Source organism: Poecile atricapillus, chromosome 18, assembly GCF_030490865.1.
Source record: "Poecile atricapillus isolate bPoeAtr1 chromosome 18, bPoeAtr1.hap1, whole genome shotgun sequence".
Classification (NCBI taxonomy): Eukaryota; Metazoa; Chordata; class Aves; order Passeriformes; family Paridae; genus Poecile; species Poecile atricapillus.
In genome coordinates, this window is record NC_081266.1 from 4510282 (window position 1) to 4526946 (window position 16665).

Consider the following 16665-nt stretch of genomic DNA (forward strand, 5'->3'; position numbering starts at 1 on the left):
AAAAAAAAAAAAAATCAACTAAAATCCTGTATGGAAAGAGAGATTTTGTCTCTCTGTATTTAAAAATAACCAAGAGACCAGGCTGACTTAAGTTTTCCTGTAAAATATTATTGCTCCTGCTCAGCTGATTTACCTACTCCTAAAACCAAGAAACACCTCCCTGCAAATATTATCTTCTAGAGCTGTCATATCCCAATATATACTGCTGGTCCAAAATAAACAAGTATTAAAAACCAGCTTTTTACATCACTGCAAATATGACCTAAAACCTAGAAATTCATTCTCAGATAATAGTTTTTTTTCTACAAAATACAACATTCTGGAAGAAATACACTCAGAAAAACAGGATAAAACAAAGTTTTGAGAGATGAGCAGCCAAGTCTTATAGGCCAAAACTCTGTTAAAAATGTCACAGTGAGCACAGTGCAAGGATGTGATGATGGGATGAAGCTGTGACTGATTATTTTATCCACAGACAGTCTGTGGATCATGGGCTTCAAAGTTTTCCTTATATAAGTATTATTTTTTTCCTTTTGTTGTTGTTTTTTTTTAAAATCATACTGCTCAGAGGAATAGAGATATTTGTAAGATGCTTATCAACACCAAGAGACCCCAGGGAAGTTTTGGGTTTTTATTTTTTTTAGCAAAATAATTTTGATTAATTCATTAATTAATGAATTACTGTGGCTCAAAACCCAATCAACTGCTGCCACTTTCCAACGTGCTTCTCAGGCCTTTTGACAGCTCCAAATATATTTGAAATAAACCTTAAATTTTCAAACAATGGGACCATGAGAACCAAAAGTGCTTTGCACAGCAGGAGTGCTGGGGGATTTCATCTTTATGACCAGGAGCCACTCTGAAATCTGGCATCAGCCTTCAAAGCCACACTCATCAGCACCTTTGATTCTCACTGGGAATACGACTGGAAGCACAGCACAGCCCCAGACCAGCAAGAACAGGTCAGATTTACTTATTTATAGTGAAGCAGAGCAAATAAATCAATTTATTTCCGCGGCTCTGTCAGATGGAGCCAGGCCATGGCTCAGGCTGCTCCAAGTTTGTGGTGAGCAAAGCGCAGCTCTGGGGTGCCTGTTCCATCTCTGAGGGTTCAGACACACAAGGAAGGAAGAATATATGGGCAACAGCTGGAAAATCACAGTCTGAAGTGCAGGAAATTGCATAAAACCATCTTGGGAGCCACTGGTAGAGTGTTACACCTTGCTTTATTTGCTTAACCGTGATGATGAAGGATAAGAATAGATCCTGCATTCAGCTGATCAATTTTGGACTTCCAAGTGATTTTGAGGTGCAGATTATTCCAGCAGAGAGCCCAGACAAGCCATATCCACCAGCACCTATTTTATTTCATGAGCTCTAATCGGAGTCAAGGGGCTCAGATGTGCACCTGTGCTGTCAGTGGTTTGTTTCAGTCAGGGGTCCAGCAGGATCTCAAGCCCTGTAATTGCTCTCTGCTTGCATGTCTCCAAAAAAAAAGGGAAAAGAAAAAGGGAAAAAGAAAAAGGGAAAAAGAAAAAGGGAAAAAGGGAAAAAGGGAAAAAGAAAAAGGAAAAGAAAAAGGAAAAGGAAAAGGAAAAGAAAAAGAAAAAGGAAAAGAAAAAGGAAAAGGAAAAGGAAAAGGAAAAGGAAAAGGAAAAGGAAAAGAAAAAGAAAAAGAAAAAGAAAAAGAAAAAGAAAAAGAAAAAGAAAAAGAAAAAGAAAAAGAAAAAGAAAAAGAAAAAGAAAAAGAAAAAGAAAAAGAAAAAGAAAAAGAAAAAGAAAAAGAAAAAGAAAAAGAAAGCAGTGCCACAAGGAAAATGATCCTGATAAATCCCCAAGCAAGGCAATGTTTTTGTGATGTACAACCAGTGTGAGCAGACTGGAACTCACATCTTCAGGGCTCATAATTTACAAGACAACCAGATTCTTCAGATTTTTCTGTTCCCTTGAAGGAGAAGCCATGTCTGTGATTACACCAAAAATGCTTTTAAAGTCCAGCTGTTTTACACTCCTCATTAAAATTCAGGCAGCTACCACACATTCCAAAGCACAGGAACAGACACACATTTAGTAAGATTTATTTACACAAATCTGACTTAAATCAGTGCTACTCATCCAGGATCAAATTCCTTTCCAAGGTGAGCAGCCAAAGCCAAAGTTAAACTTGCAACACAAAGCACCACCAGACTCCTATTTTGAGAAGTCAAGTTATCATTTAAACCTCACAGTGAGCAAAAGTCTATTCCTTGAGATTTATTCTCCCATTTCTTAGGGAATATCTGTATGGCCTACCCCATCCTGCTTCCTGAGGACATTTCACAGATATCCTGCACATGGCTGGGTGAGAACTTTCTCAGGTTCTGTGGAAAATTCTCAGCAGCCACTTGTCAAGCCAGATGGTAGAAGGCTTGATATGAGCACTGCAAAACAAGGAGCTGAAATCACATTTCTTCCTCAGAGAGCCATCTGAGTAAGCAAAGAAACACAGCAGAAGTTCCTAAATAACCTCAAGCTTGGAGTGCCACGCAGGGAATCCCTAGCACTGAGAAATAACTCACTGAAGGTGCAGCTCTAACACCAAACTGGAGTTTCCTGCTTTTTCTGCATTCCCTGAGGGAATTGCTGCAGCTCAGAGGGGGTGTGGGAGGCACAGATAAAACACAGCACCAAGGGACTTTGATATACCTCACTCAGGATCACAAAGGGAAACTCCAACTCCTTCAACAGCCTGGAAATACTATCCAGAAGAGGCATTTACAGCCTTGAAGAAAAACCCAGTGTTCATGGCTTGAAACCAAGCTTGCTTGCCATCTGCCCAAGTAAATTGACCATTTGTCCCTGTTAGAGACAGCTGGGATATTACAGCAATTAAAGTGGCACAGGGAGGGAGTGACATCTTTGGTTTGGGAAGAGACTGCAGCACTGACAGCATCCAAACATTCCTGATTGTGAGGAGGTGACACTCTAAAGTGAATAATGAAAACGGGTGTTCACAAAGCACGAGCACTTCCAGAAGTTCAAGTTAAATAAATGAGTTCCCTAAAAAGATATCCTTTGTTCCTATGGAAGAGATTTGCACCAAATGAAAGAATTGTGTTTCTGACAATGCAAAGCATCCATAGTCACTGGCCAGACTTTTACAGCTTACATATTTGCCTTTTGATACAGGACATCTGTGAGCCAGCAGCAGTAATAAATCTGAATGTTAGCACAGTTAGTTTTCCACCATTTAGGTCAAATGCTATCAAATTTAGCTTATCAGCTTATTAAGATAAAACAAGCTCCTTTTTCATTAGCTTTCTGATTAGTTGCTTGGTTTCCAGAACCTGGGACAGTAAATAGGGTTGTTGTTTGGTTGGGGCTTTTTTCCATAGTGCAAATGCTTAATGCCCACTGGTTATCCTTTATAAATCATAAACAGGGAAATCACTGCTTGATCCCTTTCTAGAAGAGGTGAATGTGATGATTTCAGCATGTTTAAAACACACATTCCTAAAATACCTAACTGGTCTGTAATTTTTTCACAGTATAAGGCCTGAGCTTAGTGGTTAGGTTCCTTAATCTGCAACCATACTGGTTTTGATCAACAAGCTGTGCAGTGCCAGCCTGTTGAGCTGGATACTTTGAGAGTTGTGATATTGTCTTCCAAAGGTAGCGGCCTTTTCTGGGAGCAAACACGAAAAATGGGACCCAGCACTGCAGAGCTCTCTGCCATAGCAAAATGTCCTTTGTTGGGTGCAGACTGCAGCATCCACCAGGCTTCTGCTGCTCTGACACGTGGGAAAGAAAAGGTTGTGCCCTTTGGAGAGAGGTAAAAGTGTTGCTGTTTTAGGAAAGAGGGCTTGAGCGTGCTCCAGGATGGCTGGAAGAGCTCCAGCAAAGAGAATTTAATCAAACTGCCCGTCACATCTCCTCTCTTGTGCTGGGAGGTCTGTGAGGAAGATTTAAAAAAAACCAACAAAAACAAAACAACAAAAACAAAACAACATAAAAAAAACTCAAAGAAACAAAAATAAACATAAAACTACGTCCTTTTAATACGTTTCACAACATGTGTTCTTATTTTAGAGTCGACATACCGTCACCAAGCTACCATTGATGATGAAGTGGTTTCCATGGAGATACTAGACACAGCTGGCCAGGTGCGTGGGTGCGTGTGCTGCTACCCAGCTCCTTGCCTTGGGTAGGCAGCAGGGGAGGAAATTGTGGTGGTGGTGGTGGTGGCAGTGGGTGGCAGGTGTGCCCTACTCTGGGGACACTCATTTGCTTCTGGGCAGAACAGAACCCCCCTCTCTCCTCACCCCGTGCTGGATCCTCACCCTTCTGCAAGGGATCCTGCTTGGACAGAACCATCAGATCAAGGGGTTTTTTACTCTGGGGTAAATTATTTTGTTGTCATGCCTTTTTAATCGTGGCCAGCCCAAGTATGCACAAAAAATCAGTCTGTTTCTACAGTCAAGTGATGAGGCTTGACAACTTCAGTCAGTGATTCCCACTGAAGTGAAGAGCAGATTTGTCACAGTCAGGTGTCCCTTTTAAAACACAGCTGCACAGGCAGGTCGTGGCACTGGGTGGAACGCGCCACGCGACAAAAAAGGTCAGAACCTTTTTTTGTGTGTGCAAAGTAAAGCAGACACACACAGCTTTGTAGGCTTTGGAGGACCAGCACCTCTCTGAAGGTCTGCTGTCTTCTTCAAAAACCAAATTCCTGAGGCATTCTTCCATCTTTCCCAACAGGAGGATGCCATTCAGAAGGAAGGACACGTGCGATGGGGCGAGGGCTTCGTGCTGGTTTACGACATCACGGACAGAGGCAGCTTCGAGGAAATGCTGCCGCTTAAGAACTTGCTGGATGAGGTTAAAAAGCCCAAAAACGTCACCCTGATCCTGGTGGGGAACAAAGCAGACTTGGATCACTCCAGGCAAGTCAGCACGGAGGAAGGTGAAAAGCTGGCCACAGAACTTGCTTGTGCTTTTTACGAGTGCTCTGCTTGCACAGGAGAGGGGAACATCATGGAGGCTTTCTACGAGCTCTGCCGGGAGGTGCGGCGCCGCAAGATGGTCCAGGGCAAGACTCGGAGGAGAAGCTCCACCACCCACGTCAAGCAGGCCATTAATAAGATGCTCACCAAAATCAGCAGCTAAAAAGGAGCTGTCCTGAGGCAGAGGAGCATTTTAGAGAGTATTAGCTTGGAGTAGGGATGGGGCAAGCAGAGCGCGTTTAGTGAGAAATGGTCAAATCTTTGCAATGAGGAAATAAAAAAGCACCAAAAAGACAAAGGCCACCACTTTTTTTGAGTAACACATACTATTTTCCTGTTTTGAAATGTATTTAGCCACACTGCTTCTGACTAATGTGGGGGAAAATAAAAACACCAAGGGAAAAAAAAAAGAACCAAACACCAAATGAACTCCAAAGGACCAGACAATTGTGGGGATTGGCAACCAAGAGAGAATCTTCTGCTTCTACGTGGCTAGCTCCAATCCCCTGCAAGTCAGTAGTGCCTAAACATCATTTCCAGCCAGCCAGCTGCTCAGTAGCCATTGGAAAGTAAGATTCAGCCCTCAGTCCATCAATAACCATCACAACTGCTGTTCTCCAGGACTGAATATGTGTAGAGGCTGCTGTGCTGAATCAGAAAGTTCACCTGACACCTTCACCAGCTCTAAGTTGTTGGCTCATTGTATGCTTTCACTCCTTCCTTGTTATTTTTGTCAAATCCATGAGTGTTCTCAGCAAGGTATGCAGAAAATACAGGAAAGGTCGATTTCCTGGAGTGTTTAGTCAGCTAGACACACATTTCAAGAGAGCTGGAGTTCCAGCTGCTCTGAAACTGCAGAATTCTCCAGAAATAATCAGCTAGTCCAGCAGCATTTCAGCATTTCTCCCTCAAAGTGCAGTACTGTGCTTGGGGAAGTGGGAGAAGACGTGTTGGGAGATCAAACTGAAAAAGAACAAAAAAATAATCATATTACTATTGATTTAGCTATGAGTAGTTTTAGCTTTTTTTTTTTTTGGGAGAGGGGGAGGGTCTTTTTTTTCAATTCAAGTAGTTCCTCATAGTCTATCTTATACAAAAGACCTGAATCCTTGGGAAGGCAAGTATTTGAAGTCTAAGCCCAAATGTAAATCAGATATGAATGGCCTCTACCATACCAAAAGACCATAATTTCCAGCTGTTTAAACTTCCAGATGCTGCTTGGAGCACTCTGGGGCTTAAAGCAGTGCAGGGTTTTTGTGACTTTTATCTGGAAACCCATTTTATCAGATTTTGGTGTCTGGGATAAAAGGTGTCCAGTTTTTTCCTTCTCCCTCATAAACCAGCTGCCAAGTTTTACCTCCTGTCCAGTTTGTTAACTGCTAAAAGATGCAAGAACCAAGAGTGGAATCTTTTCATTCAGATTGTGCTGGTCTCCCAGCAGTGGTGCTGCATCCCTTCAGAAGCACAGCCAGGGGCTGGGATGACAAATTAACAGTGCTCTCCTTTGAGGAACAGGACCTTTGCAGCATTTACTTACAACTTTATCCTCCACTGCTTTGTACTTCACATGGTTATTTGGGAGGAGGTAACTCCCAAAAGCTGTCAAATGTTTGCCACAGAAAAAGGAAAGTGAGTAAAGTGAATAAATCTAACTGGCCATCACTCTGTTGAGTTATAGGTAGCCATATAGGTGGTGGAACAGGCTGAAGAGGCAGATCTGTATATCCCTGTGAACAGAAAAAAGTTCCAAATTAGGACTTCTATTAAAATAATTTACTTAAGGATATTTTACCAAAGTAACTTGTTTTTAAAACTTTCACTTTTACCCAGCCAGCAAAGAACATCACATTCAGATGTATATTTTATTTGGGCTGTTGTTTGTTTTCTCTGCTTCTGTATCCTGGGTGGTAAAAAAAGTCATTTCACTGTCCTGGAATTAGTGTCTATATTTTGTCCCTCATGTTCACATGTGATGCTGTACATCAGCTGGACACACTGCAGGGGAAATTTCACAGTGTAATTCTGGGCAGGGGGTCCTTGCAACAGGCCTCTGTGACACACTTGTTCCCAAACTACTCATCTTATCATCAACTTTTTTTAAAAAGAAAAAAAATACAAAAAAAAAAAAAAAAAAAAAAAGAAAAAAAGAAAAATAGAGGATTTTCCATTTTTAGTCCTATTAGAAATGTAGAATCAATCCAAGTGTAAAAGAGCGAGCTAGTGCCTGTTCACAAACCAGATTTCTTTAGCTTTAGGGACTGAACTTGCAAACAATTCAGTTACATTAGGAGCCAGAGTGAGCATTTGCAAGTTGAAGCATTAAAGTTCTGTTATCTTTCAAATCAGTGCTGGTATCTGAAGTAAAGAAAATCCTTACCTGCAATCCCAAGGCAACGTAGCCAAGTCTTTACTCTGGTATGCAAAGCAATTCATTCATCCCTCTTAGAAAACTTCAGCAGTTCTTTTATCTGAAAAACCTTTCTTGGGGCTCAGGTTGGAGCTGCATTTAAAATACAAAAAGGTTATAAATGAATGATAAGACAAACTAATTAATCATATTCATGCTAGAAGAGTTGAAAGGAAAGAGAGGCTGAGTTATGACCCTCATACTTTCCAAAAGATTTGCAGCAAATTATATCTTCTTTTATAAAGTCTGTGTGGACAAATTATAAAATGCTGGTGAAAATAAAACGTTCCACTGTGCAAACATCTCTTGTTACATAAAGAACCTACAATAAAAATAGTAACATTCCTTTTCAAGGACTGAATTTGAAAACTGCCAAACAAGATAAACACTTGGTCAAAAAGGAGGCTGCCATTTTGTCACCTTTCCTCTAAAACAAACACAAACTTCTTCACTTAATTGCTCATTAATTTTCTTCCCTCAAAGCCAGTTCTACTGTGCTGCATTTTAACCTGTTGATATGCATTACATAGCGTGAAATGCAACTTGATTTCCTGCTGCTCACAATGTTGCAATTACTGGATATATTTTAAATCTGTCCTATTTCCACAATGTGCAAATTGAGCCCAAAATTGCCCAAGCATTGAAAAGGCTGAGTGCAGCATGAAACCACATTCAGTAGCCTTTCTGCAGCAGACACCAACAGATTAAATTCTGTTTCTCCTGCTGCTAAATGTGTGTATGTGACACTAACATTAAATTTCTCTCCTCTGCCTGCGACCATTCCTGCGGAGAGAGGATGGGAAGGATGCGAAACAAAAAACTGGGAGTAAAGGTGAAAGGGATACTTGTTACCTGCAACAAGTTGATTGTCACTTATGAAGTTTTTTAAAATATTTATCTTCAATTGATGAAGAGTTAGTCATGCCCGTGCTGCAAGACCTGGATCAGGACCCAAAACTTCCCTAGAACTTTGAGAATCTTCATTATCTGGGGGTTTGGTGCAACTACAGATGGAAGAGAGGATCAGCCACTGGGTTTGCACCTGGATCCAGACAGGTTGTCCCCAGCCTGGGGATAGTTGGATCTGGCAGTTTGCTACAAGGCTAGTTGATTTTTATATATATAATGATCTGTATGCATTTTTACATTAAAAATATGAAAGCTTGTGCTTGTAGATAATATATAAGGAAAACAAAATAAAAAAGAAAATGAAAATACAGTGTTTTCTGTACTGAACTCTCTCATATTGATCTTCCATTAGATGTCTCCGGTGTTCCTTCCTGCTATTAAAGGGGCCAGTTCCAAAAGGCCTTTTTTGGTTTTTATTTAATCTTTATCAAAGGAAAGCAAACAGTGAATTTTACCAGAATAAGCACTGTAAATTTGGGATCATTTTATTTGAAATTATTTAGCTGTTAGTCCTGGAACAGAGAAGTCAAACAGAATCCAGAGTGAGGCACAGCTCCAAATGTCCTTGCTAACTATTTCAAGGCCAATGAAGGAAGTTACAGGCTTGTTAACTAACCTCAGTGAAACCCACCAAATGATGTCCTGCCAACTCAACAACACAGATCTCCATCCCAGACCTCTGAGGTGAAATCCTGGGCTAAGGAATCTGGGAGATTTATGCTGGTGATTTGGACAGAGGCAACTTTTCACCTGCTGCCAGCTACGCCCGTGTTCCAAGGATAATGCTCTGCTAAGGTGAAGAGGAGGTGCAGAAAATGTACCTTATGAAAGGTGCATCATGTGAATAGTAAATAATCAAACAGAGCAAGGGTATTAAGCAGAGGAAGCTCCAGCACTGAAGAGGGGAGCTGTAATCCACTCTTCTTGCCCCAAAATGGGCTAACCAAGTAACCCAAAGCAAGGTGAACAGGAGTGGGGAGCTGTAATCCACTCTTCTTGCCCCAAAATGGGCTAACCAAGTAACCCAAAGCAAGGTGAACAGGAGTGGGGAGCTGTAATCCACTCTTCTTGCCCCAAAATGGGCCAACCAAGTAACCCAAAGCAGGGTGAACAGGAGTGGGGAGATGTAATCCACTCTTCTGGCCCCAAAATGGGCCAACCAAGTAACCCAAAGCAAGGTGAACAGGAGTGGGGGTGTAAGAATGCCACATGTGGCAGAGCACTGCATGAAATCTGGCTGCAGATGCATGAAACCTCCCAACTGCAGTCACTGCCTGCCTCTGGAGCACTACAAAGCAGCCTCGGGTTCTGTCAAGCCACGCTATAACTTGCTCCAGTCAAAATAATGTCTCCTGCAAAGTAAGTAGCTGCAGTCATAAAGGCTATGTACAAACAGTGTTTGGGGCTCCTTTTATCTTTTTCCTTAATGGCTCAATACATATGCAAATCTTAAGAAGAAAAAGGAAAAGAGGCTTTAATTAAAAGAGGCTCCTTGGCATTTTGATGTATCTGCCTTTACGCCCTTTACAAAATCAAACCCACAACGAAAACAGTGTCATCTTAGAAACTCTGCTGTTAGACATTTTATTTCCTCTGCAGATGCCAGGCACTAATTACCTCAGGCCATGGAAATATGAGGCAGAGGCTGGGTTTCTAGGAGGTTTCTAGGAGGTGATAACCATGGGGAGGCCAGCTCAGCCTGCTTTCCTCCAGCAAGGTGATTGCCCATGATTTCCTGATGCTGCAGCAAATATTTGGGGCAGGACTCTGCTGGTTCTGGTGGGGCTTGAAGGGATGGGTCAAGCCCCTGTGAAAACACCCCAATGGCCAATTTCTCTCATCCACTTGAAGGATTTTCCCCATTTTCAGTTTGAAGAAGACTGGCAGGAAAATGTGAGGTAATTCCAGGCCACTGGCTGTTCAATAAACCCGAGAATTTGAGGAGATTTTTGTCTCCTGCCTATTTGGACTGGTCTCTTCCATCTCCAGCTTGATTCCCCAAAGCAGCATTTGTCTTTTGCTGTTTCTAAATGAAGTTGTTTTGAGTTTTGTTTGGTTGTTTGGGGTTTTTTTGAACGGTAGATGTCCATAGACTCAGATATCCACGGGCAAAGAGGCTGTGCAACTTCTCAGAGGTCGTTCTCACGAGGATGGGGTGCTTGCAAATGCCTCTGGGTATAAATTATTAACTCTGAGCACAGCAGCTCTGAAGAGTTGGAGATAATTTATCTTTTTTTTCAATAAGGGAACCTCTCATCATTATAGTACAGATGGCTGTGTCAAGCACCAGTCCTAAACCAGACTGAAATATTGTGCATCACTAGGAGCAGCCATGGCCTGTCATGAAATATTAATATGCAGAGTAATAAAAAAAAAAATTAAAACAATTTACAGGCAGATTTCAAACTAAACCTCTCAGAAAAAACCTACACATTCTTTCCTTTTAAATTTGATGTGGTATCAGGAATTTACAAAACCCCATTTCAAAATCCAGCAGGTTCTGGTGACTAAGTATGTATCAGTAATGTAAAAAATAAAGTTTTTGTCAAACTCTTTTGTCAATACACAGGATTTAACCCTGCACTCTCTTTCTTCTGGCCTGGTCAAAGCTGTCATTACTACAAGGAATATCAAGGAGACCCAAATGGAACTTTTGACATGAAAAAAATTCAAATTAAAAAACCCCCAATAAATAACCCCAAAGGGGCATAACCCAAATAAAGGTTGAATTCCTATTTTCCTGAAAAGCAATTGTAAGATTTCATACACCAGTCATGGTACACAGGTGATCTGACCAAACCAAGTAATCAGAAGCAGCAGAATATTTTGAGGTTTTAACTTGGATTTCTTTTTGCAAATCTAACTGTAAAGAAATTAAATTATTATTGTGCAACAGGCATTAGGTCTGGAATTTGAAATTGAGGCAAGGTTTTTGATATCCAGCTTTCAAAAAAATCCAGAGGAGAGGGGAAAGAACAAGAAAACCAAAAACAAAAAAAACCAAAAACCAAAAACCAAAAAACAAAAAAAAAAAAAAAAAAAAAAAGAAGAGAAGAAGAAGAAAAAATAAAAAAGATTTTAAAAAAATAAATTAAAAAGAGAAAAATCTATTTTAAAAAAGTCCAAATAATTTTCTCTTTCTTCTTAGGGTTTCTCTGTGCAGGGTTTTCTGTAGTTCTGCAGTTTCTCACCAAAGCCAGTGCTAGAACACTGAACACTGACACTTGGTATCCAAAAATCTCATATCCCCTAAGGACAGATACAATCTAAACCACATTCATGTAAACATTTGACTCAATTCAAATCCAGAATAGAAGTTTACATCTACTTCAATCCAAATTATTTCACTTTTCCATTCAGGGTGTATTTGCCCTCTTTGGAATAGAATTCCAGTCTAAAGCAGTGAGTGATATTAACCATATAAAATACACAGTTTCACTGTGTATCTAACAGAAATCCATAAACAAAAGAATGTTTTGTCTGTGTGAAGAAAGAAAAAGAACATTAGATAGTTCTGTAAACATTAAACTTCTTGTAAAAATCAACACGTTGCCTGTAGCTTCTTTTCTCTTCTTTTTTTTTTTTTTAATATTTGAAATAACCATAACAAATGCAAAAAACCTGCAGCTTCCTTCAGGGAATTTCTGTGAAGGCCAGTATTTATTTGCAATAAATTTAAAACATTCAAGTTTATAACTCAACAGAAAATAGAGCAGGAATGACAAAGAGTTATTTAAGAGAGGCAGAAAACTCCTAGACAAGAATCTAAGTATTCTGTGAGGGACTCTGACATTTTCATGCAGTGGTGAGCTGTTACCTGAAGTTTAAACTCAGATTTTTAATAAACAGTGATTTAAGAAACAATGATTTAATAAACAATGAAGAAGAGATGGATGAGATGGTATGTTTGGGTAGCAGACCATCAGATCTTCACCTCTAGGTTAGAGCTGCTATCATTCTGAAGCAGTTGGTTTCAGATCATTTTCTCCAACAGAACCTACCACCACTCCAATTTTCACAAACTGATGTCAGCAGAAAAAAAAAAAAACAAACCCAAAAAAAACCCAAAAAAACCAAACCAAACCAAACCAAAAAAGGTGGAGACTGAAAGATCTTAGTGTTTAATTTACCTGTGTAGCCCATGAACATTTCCTGGGGTTTTAGAAATGGCTGCAGACAGAAATTCACAAGCTACTGAAAACATCCATTAAATTGCAGACACCATGTTCTGCCATGGCTCTCCTTAAGTTTTCTCCACCAAATTCTGGTATTTTCAATGCCTTTGTCTTCTTCAAGGAAAGACTTCAAAATTGTTGGTGCAAAATTTAGGGGTTTGAAGTCAGTTTGGTTTTGGTTTTACATTGAACCATTTAGAAAACGTTTCCAAAAAAAGCAATCCCCACCATGCTTTAATTTAGATTACTGCCATGAGCTCAGTGAAAATATCTCAATAACTGTTTCTCACAACTGTTTTAAAAAGAGAGATAACCCAACTATTTTTGTGAGCTCATACACTATTTAGTGTACTCTGTAATGTTCTAGTGTGAACTTTTGGTGAGTAGGGCTCTTATTCTGAAAAATTCTTGTGGTCTCCCATAATCCTTTATGAAAAGAAATTAATTTATTAAGGTGGTTGCACAGGGCATGCCATGATGTCACCAGCAGGTGAGAGGTTAATAATCATGGGTCTCATCAATTTTCTGTATTCAGTGATGAGCAAAGGGGACAATAATTATCACATGGATGTCCTTGGTCACACCACTCAGCTCCAGAGGATGTCCCTTAATCCTTCAGCTGAGCTTGATTTACAGCCACAGCATTTCAACCCAGTCAGAAAGGACTTTTCCCACATGGTTCTTCATGGATTTGGTCCAGTGGTTCCTGGGACCCAGAACTTCTGAACTCTGAGCACAAAAAAGCACAAAAAGGCGTTTCCAACACGCAATTATTGTGCTTATCACGTTTATCAGGAAAGGAATGAGCTGTTTCTAACCACATGAAGTGAATGTGTACCAATGGCAAGCTCCAGTAGAAGTCAGAGAAAGTTTTCAGAAACTCCCAAAGACTGGTGGATGTTTCAGTAAGACTGCTGAGAGGCACTTTTCTGAATTGATTATTTTTGTTCCAGTGCAAAAATACATAGCAGGACAGGACTAAAATGCAAAATAATTCACTGCTTAAACACTTGCATCAAGACTAAATTCAGTTTTCAGGCTGACTCAGACTTACCCCTTTTGATCCTGAATTAGAGCTGTTTCATAGTTTATTGATATAAAAACATTGATATAAAATTTATAAAATATATAATTATAATATATAATACATAATGTATAAAATAATATATAATAAATTTATATATAATACATATTATTACAGTATTATATTATATATTATATAAAATTATATAAATAATTCTCAGTATGTTTTCAGGAACTTTGGGAAGTGAATCTTTACCCTTACACTTCTAAATTCTGTTCCCTTAACTGGATACCAATAATTTATTAACCCTCAGCCCCTTAAAAATGCTTCAGTGAAACCACACCAAAGTGGACATGACCAAGCCTAATTTCCAACTGCCTTGAAAGGATTACTGACTTTATTCTGTTAGTGGGTAGGGAATGATTTGAAAAATTATTTGTAATTTGATTTTTTTGAATAATTTATAAAATGATTTGTAATGTATTTTAAAACCACAGCTATTGTGACACAATTCTCCTATCAATTCCATGACAGCATTTTCAACCAAATTCACTCTTTTACATAAATATTGAATTATTTAAAGAAGCATGGCTTGCTGCAGCACAAGAAAGACCTTGATGTTAGCTCATCCTCCTCTGAGAAGTTCACTGAGTGATTCTCCCATGGAAAAGAGGGATGTTCCTTTGATAGCACCTGTAATTAAAAAAGTCATTAAAAATCAAGAAAAAGCTCCTATCAAAACCCAATGTTCCCTTCCTCCAGAATAAATTGAGATAAATGAGGGTAGTGTTCCTACCAGAACAATTAAACTTCATCAAGATGTTGGTTCAAACTAACTACTCTTTTTTTTCTGCTTTTGATGATAAAAAAATGTCATGAACATTAAAAACACTACAGTTTGATATTGGGCAGGGTTTTTTATCATAAAAAGTTCTTTGTTGTAAATCTTCTAGTTGTTCCTCCTTGTCCAAATACCCAAAGAAAGATTTTTCACTCTATGAATGCTGTAGTGCAGTTCTCTTCCTGCCTACTTTCATAGTCAGTTAAACACAAACTCAAAAATTACACAGTGATTCTTTCAGATCAATTACAGCCCTGGAAAAAATCAGAGATTTCTAATTTTTCTGATAGAAATAGCAACAAAAACTGCCAATGCTGGCTACAAAAGCTTTGGCAACTCATGCTGAGCTGCTTTTCACCAAGGTCTCACCCACCTTGGGTCCATGAACCTGTCTTGCACTCCTGTAAGTAAACCAACAGCATCTTTTAAGGCCTGTGCATTTTCTTTTTCTACCCTTATCTGTAGGTATATTATCCCTCCAATTCAGCTGAAAAATCACTTGCTTGCCAAGTAAAAAACCATTCTTTTCAAGAACTTACCAGAAGAGTTCCTAAATCAAGCCCTTTGCAATGAGAGATTTGTTTATTTTTCCCCCATACATTCCACCCAGTGTTGAGGAAATAACCATCACCAGAGCAGTAGCACTTGGCACACCTCAAATGTTGACCTCTACTCAGAAAAAAAGTCTAAAAGAAAATCTCATTGTTGCTTGTTACTCCTCTTTTTATTTGAGGATTTTCCTGTGACGGCAGCGTGCACACATTTACACCATTGCATTTGGAATGGTGACTCCTTATTCCCACTCAAAATAATGAGAAGTTCTATTAGAAAGGGCTGCAGAAAAGGGTAACTGCATAATTAGCATTTCTTAGCACTGTATGTTGAAAGGTAAAGTGGTGAAGACAGAGAAAAAAAGTTATATTCTTACTTTTAATGACAGCTATTTCTGGTAAACAGGAAAATCAAAAGCACATAAACTTTTACAATTGTTCCTTGTCAACAGGAAATCAATTCACCGTACTGAAAAGATCACCAGGTCCAAGCCTACCATGATTTCATCGTCAAGGAGGGCAAGAAAAATGAATTTTGAATACAGGATATTGAATGTAAGCTTCGTGGCTTTTTCACTGAAATCACACTTGCTCCAATGTTCTTCTCCTGTCCTCAGTGGATGTTTGCCCCAAGAAAAATCTTCTCCCAAATGCATTGCTGTGAATAGAGAATAGAAAATACAGCCAAGAACTGCTGTCATTTCTCTGTCCTAGCTGGCAGTGCTGGAAATCATACAAATCATACAAAATTAGAGGCACAGGTTCAGCATAATAAAGAATGATGGTTGCTTCCTCGTGCCCTAAGGAATGACTGATTTTTATTTTTTAAATTTACATACATAAAATTATTTAGTACATTAAGTACTGCACTGATGGTTTACAGTTCCTCAGCTGAAGGGAATTGTTCTCTTTTCAATTCCCACCAAGAAATATATTTAGGAAATGAAAGACCAGCAGTCTGCTTTGGGCTCTGCTACAAAACTTCCGTCCCCGTTGGCACCAAGCTCGGAGTGCTCATTTGGAAAAACAGCAACTCTTATCCACCCCATGGAGTGATCCTGAGCCTTGATTTATTAACAACTTGCTGGGTTCAAGAACACCTCAGCCACACCCTCTGACATCCTCTACTATTTATTTGAAATGTCCTTTGTGATAAAACCCAGGCAACCTCACCCTAGAAGGCCGAGGCTGCGCGGTTATCACGGCCTGAGCGGAGCCTGCTCTGGTGGGGCCAGAGGAGACCATAATTGGAGGTTTTATGGTTTTCTGCCACACTCCCAGCCCTGGAGCTGGGTCACCAGAGGTGAAGGTAAATGGGAAATGTTGTGTTGTAGCTACCCTGGCAGCTCCTCTCGCTACGCGAGGCCTTGAACGTTTCACGAGGCAACAGAAGAATGTTAAACACTCCCCTCCTCTCCCTCCTCAAGGTCGGCTGCTGCTCTCATAACCCCTTGAATCCCAGTAAAACTGCATCATTCCCATGTATTTAAGTGTGGAAACACTGAAATATTCAAATGGCTGATTTGGGGGGGAAAATAAAATCCAATGCGTTGTGGTGTACAGCACAAGAGGCCTGGCCTCACTTTTTTGTATGATTTTGGTAAAATCACTTCAGCCCTCTATGCCTGTTTTATTTATTTCTAAATGGGGCAAAGGACATGTGCCCTTATTTGAAATATGTATGGGAAATGTGCTTGATGACAGGTTAGAGGTATTGATCAGAGCTACTCAGCAAAGATAAGAACTTCAAAGAGAAATGGTGGATTGTAACTGGAA

General features: G+C 39.7%; 1 protein-coding gene across 1 annotated transcript in view; it reads left to right on the top strand.

The window, feature by feature from the left end:
• The window catches only part of RERG (RAS like estrogen regulated growth inhibitor), a 97546-nt gene extending 88921 nt beyond the window's left edge, over positions 1 to 8625 (top strand). The window contains exons 4-5 of the mRNA XM_058852887.1: positions 4069 to 4142; positions 4738 to 8625. Of these exons, the coding sequence (XP_058708870.1) occupies positions 4069 to 4142; positions 4738 to 5145 (482 nt within the window). The 3' untranslated portion in view covers positions 5146 to 8625. The remainder of the gene's footprint in view (positions 1 to 4068; positions 4143 to 4737) is intronic.
• Positions 8626 to 16665: the final 8040 nt, after the last annotated feature.